The sequence below is a fragment of the Enoplosus armatus genome, chromosome 19 (genome assembly GCF_043641665.1).
Source record: "Enoplosus armatus isolate fEnoArm2 chromosome 19, fEnoArm2.hap1, whole genome shotgun sequence".
Lineage (NCBI taxonomy): Eukaryota > Metazoa > Chordata > Actinopteri > Centrarchiformes > Enoplosidae > Enoplosus > Enoplosus armatus.
In genome coordinates this window covers 7,969,448-7,981,267 of record NC_092198.1, presented here as the reverse complement: position 1 = coordinate 7,981,267, position 11,820 = coordinate 7,969,448, and the positions used below count along the sequence as shown (strand labels likewise).

Here is an 11,820-nt window from a genome sequence, read left to right as displayed (position 1 = left end):
TTTTGTATTGCACTTTCTTCCGAATATGGGTCAAGCTAAAAAAAAAGTTGAACTGCCCCTTTAATGTGTGTAACTTTAATTGACAAATTAAAAATGTAATTACTATTATTACTATATTATTGTGCTGAGCTACTAATAATTGGTGTTGTCACATCACATGCTTTTGTAAACAAAAGTGCGTATTTATTTTAGTAAAGACATAGGTGCTATAATTCAGGCTGTTGCTAACTGCTATTTTCTATTGGTCCATTGGTTATAATGTGATATTTTGTTTCTGCTATGCTAAATACTAGTTTATGTTTTCCAAATTACATTAGCTTAATGCTATGTTGTCATTAAATTACCACGCTGTAACAGAGGAGTATAAACTAGCATAAGCTCTGTAGGTTATGTTGAGCATGTTTATGTTAGCTAATTTTTGGGTACTTGGGAGGCTACTACCTCTGTCTGTCATATAGCTAGCTAGTCATTTGAATTACTGACTATATTACAACTACAACTTTAGCCATGCAAAATGTTGGCTATGTTAAATTAATTAAATCCCCTACACACAAACCAGGTTGTGGACAAACCCACCTTTGCTTTGTAACGTTGCCCTGTGGAGTAGCTTTACTTTCCCACTTCCTCTAATGGTTCCACCTCCTTCTCCCTCTCTACCTGTCTGAACTGGGCGTGTTTTACTTCCGAAGAAGCCACATTCCTGGTCCATTCCACTTCACAAGAAATTTCTAGGAATAGATCACCGACAGAAAACGTTCAAACCAAGGTAAGAGTGGCTTCAGATTGTCGACTTCCGGGAAAAACGCTACTGTTATAGTTTGATGGCCCATAGCCAGCTAGGTTTGAATAAAGCAGAGACGAAAAAATCACATCATATGACTGGGAATGGTCCAGTTGGGACTTGCTCTGTGTCTGTGGTAACGTTGGGCCTACACAGAAGGGGGTTAATGGTTAATTTGTATAACTTTATTGTACTATTATTGCTCTAAGGCTGGGCTGACACTGTACTGTATTGTGTGAATACTAAAACTTAACAACGGTGTTGTTTATGGTTCAAAAGAAAGGCCTGACTCCTGATAGTCGTTACACTGTCATCATTTTTTGTTTTTTATTTCAGACCATTTCCCTTTGTGTGAGTGGTTTTAACACTAACAATAGTCTCTAATGGTAGTATGTATGTAGATGTATTGTAAAAAGGGGATTGTGGTATTTTTCATGGAGTGTGAGTCTGCTGTATTCCCCTAGTTTTTCCAATATGAAGTCCACTTTTTCAATGCAGTTTTGGTTGGGAATTAAACATTAAAATGCTTACCTGTGAATTAGAAATAGTAGATTCAAATGTAGAAGATGAGAGTTCTTTAAAACATTGCATATTTTGTGTGAAAATATACTTTATACTTACTTAATTTCTGTTCAGCCCCAAATTATATCATTGCTCCTCTTTCCGTCACTTTTTGGTCTCTTGTGCAGCGAGTGTAATATTGTGGGAGCCAATTCATCACTTTCCAACACATCTCAACAAGCCTTCCCTCAACAGACATGCAAGCTCAAACTTTTAACTGTAGCATACAGCTGCACAGGGAGGGAGCAGCACAAAGAAAGCAGAGTGTGTTCATTAAACCTAGCCTTCCGGCAACACAGTTTCACACAGTATACACTTCCACGGGGCTACACCGAGACAAATGAAACAGGTATTTCAGTATGTCTGTCCCCAGTCCAGACAAGTGTGTGTGTGTGTGTGTGTGTGTGAGTTTGCATCTCTTTGTTCACCACATGTTCACAGTTCAGATGTGAAATGAAGGGAGATTGGTGCAATGTGTGGATTGTTGTTTTGCATGGCCTTCTGCATCAGGTTCGTGTCCCTGCTCGTCACACATTCCACAGCTGTACCCTCCCTGCTCCTCCTCCGCTCTTCTCCCAATTCTTACCTGCCTGATGTCTTTCATCCATTCACTCTTTCTCATACTAACTATCATACCAACTATCCTCTACCATATCTGCACCTTTCTGTGCAGAGCTGTGTTATGTATGCTGTGTTTATTTTGTGTTCTGCAGTCTCATCTCTTTTTCCTGAGGGCACCAGCCAGTACATCTGCCAGTCTGTGTGTTAGCTGATATGATATTTATAAATGTACCGGCTGAGAGGAGCACTTCAGGGGCTGCAGTATTATTGCAGAGGTACTGCGGAAGAAGCAGGGTGAAAATTGGTTCCATTGGTGGCCACTTAAAACAGAAACACTGAGAGATCTGTGTTTGTTAACTGCTGGCCAAGTTGATTTGGATGTTCCCACAGGATGTTGAGAAACACTTAATCCGCTGACTCATGTTTTCGTCCCAGATGTTTCCTAATCTTCCAAACAAAAGAAAGCCCGAGAAGAATCAACATATTTTAGTGGAATTCCCCCACCATGTAATTAATTACAGATAGCGGTTTTTCCTTCCAATATTCCCTGTGGTGTGCCTCTGTGATGGCGATATCTGAACCTCGGAGTGTCCTGTTTATAATCTATGCACCGTCTCACCTCTGTCTTTTTTAGAACAGGGCCATGATCACAGCCGCAGAGTATGGAGAGACATCATGGGAGTTGTCGGTGCAGGTGGATCAAAAAGTGGGAGATGAGTCCATGAAATTTAAGCTGAGGGTGAAAGGAGACTTGCACATCGGAGGCCTCATGCTTAAGCTGGTGGAGAAGATCAGTAAGTGTCTCAGATGGGTGAAAAACTGTCATACTGTAGCCTGTCAGGGTGATTTACATTTACAGTACCTAGCACATCATTTAGGTACCCTTGAGCAAGGTACTAAACCCCGAAACTTGGCCAGGTGTGCTGCATGATGGCTGACCCTGTGCAGTGACAACTTTGAAGGAATTTTGTGTAACTAGAGAGAAACATACAGAAAATACAAATTCAAATTGCCTCTCCACGTTGGGTACATTTCTCTTCCGCTTCTACTTGCTTGTATTTAAAACACTCAATTTTGGCTTGATAACCTGGTAAAAGCGCATCTATTTGACTTTGTTGCCGTGCCTCAACCTCCCCCTGCTGCCACAACAGGTCTGTTTGTCAAGCCGCACCCTTGTTTGCCTTGCATTTTTATACACTGCAGTGCCATTGTTTTGCCACAATGCATTGGCATGTGCAGCCCCAGGGGCCAAAGTTCAGCCAGGATCTGATCTGCTATCTCTTTACAGTTCCCCATTAAAACAGAGGCAACTTTAGTAAGGTGGTTGAAAGAGCTTCAGACATACTAGATGACTAAGTAGCTCGTCATCAACGTACAGATTTCAGCCCAGCACTGTAACACAATGTCAGACTCACAAATCCACACGTTAATCATGCCCATCCTCCTTGACAACAGTGGGTAGAGGAAGTGTTTGTGTTGGTAGCAGATGTAGTGGCTGTTGAAACTTGACATGTAAATGTGTTCAATAACTTTGGGTGTGAGTTACCCTTTAATCTTGAGACATGACAGTAATATGACAGTGGACATTTCTTTTTTACTTGATCTGTCTGTCTGCAGAGGCTCCTCAGGACTGGTCAGACCATGCTCTGTGGTGGGAACAGAGGAAATGCTGGCTGCTCAAGACCCACTGGACCTTGGACAAGTATGGAATTCAGGTAATATGTAGGAGCCAAAGTGATTGAATCTATTTTTATAATTGTGCTGATCTTTGATTTAAGTTTTAATTTCACTATTTCAGTTAAAAAAACAATTCAAAATGTCCCTAGAAATGTATCTCTACAAAGGTCAAAAACTATTTGAATGCCCATCGCAGAGTAAAAGACTCCAGTCGAAGCCATAGGAATTTAATTGTGTTTGTGTTTGAAGCTCCTTAAGGCAGGGAGAGCCATCAGTGGTTTTAGTCAGCCCAGCCTGAACTATTTGTTGATTTTGTAATTCAAACACATGTTGTACATTCTACTGTTAGCAAAGCGATAACCACCAAATTCGTGTTGAAAAAAATCAGGAAAATGTGTACAAAATGAGTGCGATGCATATTCCCCCTGAACAATCGTCTTACTATCTATTTTTGGTGTCCATTATCTACATTGCATGTGTGAACATCACTTACATCATTCCACTGATATTAAAAGCATGGCCAAATGTGAAAAAAGCAAACAGAAAGGGACAGTGGAGGTACCCCTGAGCCCAGATAAGGTTGCGAAAATCTCCAAATCAGCACAGTAAGAAAGGAAAAGATGTGTGGTTCATATGATTTAAAAAAAAAAATCTTTTTCTATACAGGCTGATGCTGACCTGCGCTATACACCCCAGCACAAACCCCTGTTGCTGCAGCTTCCCAATATGAAAACTATCAAAATGACCGTCAGCTTCTCCAGTGTGGTCTTTAAGGCGGTGGCGGAGATCTGTCGAATGCTCAGTGAGTTTCCCTTGTCCTTTCTGATTGCTGTGTCCCTTTGTCCTTGCTGATTTTTTGTTATGATTTAGCGTGTCTTAGACAGAAACATCCATTTTAGTAGCTTTTTTTATAACAGTCTTTATTGTTTTTATTTATTATATCTTGATCTTCTACTTGTCTCTATTGCACTATCCTGAATGCTGCTGGAACAATGCAAATTTCCCCGCTGAGGGATTATTAAAGGATTATCTTATTTTATCTTGATTGATCTAAAATTAAGACTCACCTTCCTTCCTTCCTTCACACCGCCTCCTGTCCGCTCCATCGCAGACATCAGAAGATCAGAGGAGCTGTCCCTGCTGAAGCCTCCAGATGATCCCTCCAAGAAGAAGAAGAAGAAAGACAAGAACTCAGCACAGAACGACATCTGGGACATCGATCTACTTAGCGGGGGACCAGGTGGCACAGGTACTGTGAAACACAGGGCTGTTTCTTAACAACCTATTCTTGTTTCAAAAGCATTACTCATCTTCAGCATCTCTGAAAAGATCTTGGCAAATACTCACATAATGAAAAGAAAAAGATACATTGGCTGGAAAGAAATGGAAATGTCTCCTATATTTTTCCAGGGTTATTAAACATGTCTTGGCCTTTGTTATTTTGTCATAGTGTGAGGCTGTACTGTAATTTTGGCCTGCACAATAATTGAAACTTGTTGCATGCAATATTGATGCTTTGTGTTTGGAGAGCCTACTAAGGCCTAGCAATTTAATAAGTAAAGTAAAATGTCTAATCAAAGTTAAGACACAGGTGTAACAAATGACTTAATTATGTCATTGCTGCAGTGCATTGGATTTATTGCTGCAACAGAGCCATCGTTAATGTTATTAGTTCCATCTGTGCTTTTGCTGAGAGTCAAAATGTTTCATGTGAAAAATGTCTGGTTTATATAGGAAGCATGTTTTTTAATATGCGAGTGCATTACATTTCCTTGCTCATGTTTGCTCATTTCTGATTTGTTTGTCCTAAGTCATTAAAGATGACAGTTAAATATTCTGGTCTTCTGGACTGGGCTGTGGGCTGACTGTGGGTTGGTTAGGGGGGTTTTTGTAGTTAGTCATGGCTGATTTTTGAGACACAAACTGTCAGAATCCCATATAATAAAAGTGAGAATAAGTTTAGGTCGGTAGGAGATTCATAATGTCTGTAATTCGATACATTCAGATTATGGTCCAGCCCTAGACTGGATAGCGTCTTTATTTCTATGAGTTACTTCTGCTGGAGGAGGAGAAGAAATGAGAAATATCTATATATAGTGCTACTTAGATCTGACAGGCCACAGTTTTCATGAGTGAGATCTGAAAGAATTGTTCAGCATGCTGCCGCGTTCTTCAGGGTTTCCCTAACACGCACTCTCGGACTCTTACACTGAGTATCCAGTTCGGATTCCACACCAACCTCAAAATCACTTTAATTAAGACCTTTGATCTCCGCAGCCTTTAATGTCGAATGTCATGCATTATTTTGTTTCTATGAGTCTCAACCTTTCTGTCACTGAACTTTTATTCTGATAAATTCAGGATAATGATTATTTTCTTTTGGTTTTATAACTTTTGTCCGACTCTTAAACCTCCTAACTGACAGTGAGTTGATCTCAACTTCAAGTGCAGTTACAATTAAATACAGTATTGCTATGAAGGTATGCTGAATCCTGGCATGTTTTGGCAAACCTGATTTAAATCATTTATCTACCTTTCTCCTTAAACGAGGCCCCATGTACAGTAAGACCATGACAGCCACCTACGACCCAGAGAACGGGATGCCGGTGTCTGCCACGAGCCTTTGGTTTGGAGAAAACCCTCTAGCCGACTGCCAGCCAAACCTGCCGCCTGCCGAGCTGGCCAAGATGTACCAGCCGCTCTCGCTAGTGGACAAAGCCATCAACAATGCGGGGTAGACGGAAATACGGGAAAAATAAACTGTCACTGAAACCTTTTAGTAAATTTGGATGATATTTCTAACCACAGCTTTAATCTAATTGGTTGTTTCTATGGTTGGCAGGTGGTTGGACTCGTCTCTTTCTCTTATGGAGCAAGACATCCAAGATGAAGAAAAGCTACTGCTTCGCTTCAAGTACAATGTCTTCTTTGACCTCAACCCTAAAGTAAGAGACCCAAAAAAGTGAAAGCCCCCACCCCCACCCCAAAAAAATAACATCACTTTCGAATTAAATGTGAGTGTATGTATGTCCATGTTTTTGTGTTTTAGTACGATGCTGTCAGAATAACCCAGCTGTATGAACAAGCTCGCTGGTCCATCCTGCTGGAGGAGATAGACTGCACTGAGGAGGAAATGCTGATGTTTGCTTCATTACAGGTGAACAATATGCCATCACAGTCAATTTCAATAGGAGACACATCACTCTGGAATCTGATTTGGAATGATACTCACTTGTGATATCATACCTAACAAATAAAAAATATATTTTCCATATTTTAAGTAATTTCAATTCCTGTTTTGGGCAATGTAACGATTGTATCACCATTGTTGGGTTACAGAACGTATCATATGAATGAAATTGACTCTCTATATATTTTATATACCATCTTATTCTTATTTAATAGAACCAAGAGCTCAACACTTGGCAGAAGGAAGGGTATCTAATCATAACTCAACAAAGTCAATTATAAATGTAACTGGTTATCATAGGAGAAGTGCTTCAGTATAATAAAACTAATAAGCTTTCATATACATGTAGCTTATTAGTTTTATTATACTGAAGCACTTCTCCTATGATAACCAGTTACATTTATAATTATCTTATCTTTTTTTAGAACTAAACTTAGCTTAAGGCACTCGTGGTAAATTATCTAGATCCTGATTTGAATTGGCTTGCCATCATGAACCACAGTTCTCTGAAGGGCACAGTAATGTGGTCTAAATTAGTTTTAAGTACTGTTTATGTGTGTCTTGGAGCTGAGAATATTATCCATCCAGGAGAGCGGGTTCGGAGTCTTAATCCATGCCAGGACGTGTCAGGACAGGAGGAAAATCCCTCTGGATGGGAGTGAGAGGCAGAGAAAGAGAAGTATAGGAAGAGAGATTGAGTAGCGGGAAAAGTAGTGTGGTAAGACTTACAGCTCCCCATCAGACAAATTTGCTCTAAGGAACTAATGAGTGCCATGATAACTGTGGGAAAGTTTTGGCTGCGACATTCTCTGTGTCTTAAATTTCCGCCCATCTCTGATCCGTTCAGCTGTTATTTTGCAACTGTTTGGGCGGCGATTCAGAAATCACAGTGATTCAAAGGGAGATCAGTGTTGCACTCACCTACACACTGGTGCAATGGCTGGCACACACGGCTGTGCTCAAACCTCCCTCTGACTCACGCCAGCCTTGCATAACCTCTTAAGTCATGTCGGAGAACTTCATGATGACTTGCTCTTGTTACTTGCAAAACAAAATATTTGACTATCGCTATAATGAAAGTCACTTGAGGGTTTTTCTACTTATGGAGTAAAAATGTTCCTTTTACTTTTTTTTTCAGTATCACGTTTGTAAACTGACTATGTCAAGTGAGCCACTGGACCACTCCAACGAACCAGAAATAGATGAAGTAGAGGCCGCCCTTTCCAACTTGGAGGTGACACTTGAAGGTGGACACACAGACAGAATTCTGGTAAACATATTTACTACACTGGAGTGGATATTAACCGTAATTTTAAGGTTTTCAGGTCTGTCACAGCAAAACACCTGTTTTTAAGCAGGAGTGATAGGTAGGCCTCTGATGATTGCATGTCTTAGAGAAGACACAGGATCATTGACAGTTGTTTGTCCCGCCCCCAGGAAGACATTACAGACATTCCAGAGCTGGCAGATTCCCTCCGGCTGTTTAGGTAAACCCACCTTTATTCTTCCTCTATTCCTATCACATGAAGATTATGAATAATTAAAGTAAAATCTCAAATACCTGTCTCTGAAATCTTTTACTGTCCTTTAAACCTCACCTGCCTATTGCCCTTAAATCAGCCAATTTGGAGCAGCCATAAGGTGATTTATGGGACAGGGATGAATTAATTTATTATGTGTTATTATATCTCACCAATTTTCACTGACTTTCAATCTTATAATGGCCTCTTGGTCGTCTGGTAATTGATTAAAGGAAACAACCTTCTGTTGAGCTGGTCACTGCTCTGAATAAGCAGCCTGTGCTTTGAACAAAATCATTTACGCTGTTTCACTTACAGTATTCAGTCTTTTGCTTACCTTTTACAGGCAAAAACTATGGTTTGTTTTTATTTTTTTCTGTCTTAAATCAGGCCCAAACGACTAACGCTGCGGCCATACAAAGAGTACTGGTTTGTGTTCAAGGACACCACCATCTCCTACTACAAGAACAAGGAGACCTCCAGTGGAGAACCCATAGAGCAGTTTCACCTCCGAGGTCAGCAAAAAGAATGATGCGAAAAACACTTCTTAATGTGTTCGGTGTTGTTGGGGATTAATAACCCTCAATTTAAGCATTTCCATGATGTGTGATTATGTCTTTGAGCATGAGCAATTCTCTACAAAGGAAGCAGAGAACCAAGATATTCTCGTTATTCAATAATAAATATAATGTCATACAGATGTGCATATGTAAATGTGACAGATAATGGATAAAACAAACTCTTTTCTTCTGCTATTAGTCATGGGAAAAGTAGTAAATATCAACTATCACTATCTCCGAATTAACATTCAGTGGTAGCCTTCTGCTGCCACAGTAACTGTGGTTTTATTCTGCGATAATATTTGCAGATCTATTGTATCTTTCTGCTCTTTTTCTGTGGTTGAATTCACTACAATCTCTTTCTTTGAACTTGACAGGTTGTGAGGTAGTCCCTGATGTCAACGTGACAGACAAGAAGTTTGGCATCAAGCTACTGCTCCCAGTTGCTGATGGGATGAATGAGGTGTACATCCGATGTGACAATGTAAGGCCCACTCCCAGCAATTTTGCCTCTTTTTAAAATCCCTGTAAAGCGTGCACATATACAGTAAATGGCATATAAAAGGCTGATATTGTAACCGTCAGTGTCCTGTCTGCCCTCTGCTGCAGGAAACACAGTACGCCAAGTGGAAAGCTGCATGTATCCTGGCCTCCAAGGGTAAGACAATGGCCTACAGCTCCTACAAGTCAGAAGTGAGAAGCATCCAGTCCTTCCTACAAATGAAGAGCCTGGCGCCCCCTCCTGGTCAGGCGGCTCCTGACCTTGAGGCTATGGAGATGAACTCTGAAAGTTTTGTTTCTCCACGCTACGCCAAGAAGCACAAGACCAAACAGGTCTGTTTAAGGGCTACGTGCAACGTACTTGACTCTGCCAACAGTCGTCACGGTTACATCACTGTTGTTACTAATATATTTGCTAAATCTGCCTCTGGTGATTGTTTCTAGCTAACAGCACGTATCCTGGAGGCCCATCAGAACATAGCACGGCTGTCCCTAATGGAGGCCAAGATGCGCTTTATCCAGGCCTGGCAGTCGCTTCCAGAGTTCGGTATCAACTACTACATTGTCCGGTACAGTAGAGTATATTTAAGTATAACCCAAATACACATTTTGAGCCTGTAAATGTCACTTCTGAAAGATAATTTGAGAGGCTAACCTTTTATTTGTGTTTCAGATTCAAAGGCAGTAAGAAGGATGAGATGTTGGGGATCTCATACAACCGTATGATTCGTATTGACATGTCCTCTGGTCTGCCCGTCACCACATGGAGGTTCGCCAACATGAAGCAGTGGAACGTTAACTGGGAGATAAGACAGGTGAGGGATCGTTGTGCCATATATTATGACCTATCTCTTCATGTAGGGAGGCAGTTTTTTAGGGTATTGCTTACAGATAGTATTACTTCAGACACATGAATCCTTTTTTATCTAATTCCAGGTGACCATAGAGTTCGACCAGAATGTATCAATAGCCTTCTGCTGTTTGAGCTGCGACTGCAAGGTGGTCCATGAGTTCATTGGCGGCTACATCTTCCTCTCCACAAGATCTAAAGACCAGAACGAGACGCTAGACGAAGACCTGTTCCATAAACTTACTGGTGGCCAAAAATGAGCTCTGTTCTTCATATGGTTGTTGTTGATTTACATACATGTTACAATGTGAAAGGACATAATTAATCTGCTGTAGCAGTGGCAACCCTAAATACTGGGTAAATCAATGTAATACACTTACAGAACAACAATAGCATCAATTTTGTCATTATAGATCCTGCTGTAAACAGTTACAGCATTATATTACTATATTCTAGTACAGGGTATGTACCCTGCACTAGAAAATCGCGGTGATGATGTAAATATGTTGTCAAGATTTGTCTTTCTCTCAAAACTTGGATAAACAGATATTTGTAAGAATTAAGCTTTTTTTAGGTGAAGAGATGTCCTCGTTTCCAACAGAAAAAATAACTTTTGTAAAAATCATTAAAGGGTGTTTTTATATTTCACAACTTGTTTCACATTTGTTCAGAGTTTTTACATTACAGGTTAAATTCATCTTAATTAATAGACCGTGATAAGCTTTGTTGCTTACAATGCTGAAATGTAATTTCACAAATATTATACTCTGTGCTTGAAGAAAAGAGAATTCATGGAGACAAAATCATTTTTTTTCAGTTCATGTTCAAGTTAATGTGACAAGGAAATGTCATACTTAATTTTGTTATAGCTACTGTATGGAGTGCATATACAGCCTTACTCACAGGGTTGACTGCTGCCGCTGCTGGATTCGTGAACACACTTCAAGCCATTCTTACTGCTGAGAAAACTTCTCCAGATCTGACGCTTTAATGGGTGCTTATTTTTACCCTCCAAGGTGACATCTGTTCCTTATTGGGAGCACACAACCCTAAATTACATTTAAATATCATTAAAATGTTATCACAAATTGCCCTGTACTGAACTGCAGGATGTTTGAAACACTTCGAACCCACTGTCACCATTTTGACGAAACATAACGCAGCAGCTAAATGCTACAGTAAAGATTTATAACACTTCAATATTACTTAGAGGTTTGGACTGAAATCACTAACTTGTTGTCATTTGGAAATAATTTGCTCAAGATGTCTCCAAGGTTGCATCATTTTATTTGACCAAATCTTGTTATTTTCTTCTCTTGCAGTGTGGGATGCTCTCTTTTTGCTCTTTCAACCGCCTCACTGCTGCACTGCTCTTCACTAGTGGTGGGCAGGTGGAGTTGGCACACCGTTTAAAAACAGTTATAAAACACCAGATTGTGGCCCCATGGTGGGAAATGAAGCGCACCCACCCAGGCTGGGTGATGACGTGGTCACACATCTGCCATGTTTGCACCCTATAAACTGTTAACTGTGTTGAATTGCAATCCAGCAGTATCAGCTCCCATGTTGATAGCAAGGCTATTACGTGTATTCCTTTAAATTGTGCATAATAAAATCCC

At 40.3% G+C, this 11,820-nt stretch overlaps 1 protein-coding gene across 2 annotated transcripts; it reads left to right on the top strand.

Annotated features, from left to right (window-relative positions):
- The first annotated feature begins 676 nt into the window (after positions 1-676).
- Positions 677-10,852, top strand: fermt1 (FERM domain containing kindlin 1). 2 transcript variants are annotated; one of them, XM_070925469.1, is made up of 17 exons: positions 677-766; positions 2,538-2,697; positions 3,521-3,618; positions 4,247-4,382; positions 4,692-4,829; positions 5,795-5,800; positions 6,131-6,314; positions 6,423-6,525; positions 6,630-6,737; positions 7,909-8,040; positions 8,208-8,257; positions 8,681-8,805; positions 9,228-9,334; positions 9,460-9,684; positions 9,796-9,920; positions 10,025-10,166; positions 10,288-10,852. In XM_070925469.1, the coding sequence occupies exons 2-17, from the start codon at positions 2,547-2,549 to the stop codon at positions 10,459-10,461; spliced, it is 2,004 nt and encodes a 667-aa protein (XP_070781570.1). In that variant the 5' UTR covers positions 677-766; positions 2,538-2,546; the 3' UTR covers positions 10,462-10,852. The 2 variants fall into 2 exon arrangements, with proteins under 2 accessions (XP_070781570.1, XP_070781569.1); XM_070925468.1 differs by lacking the exon at positions 5,795-5,800.
- Positions 10,853-11,820: the final 968 nt, after the last annotated feature.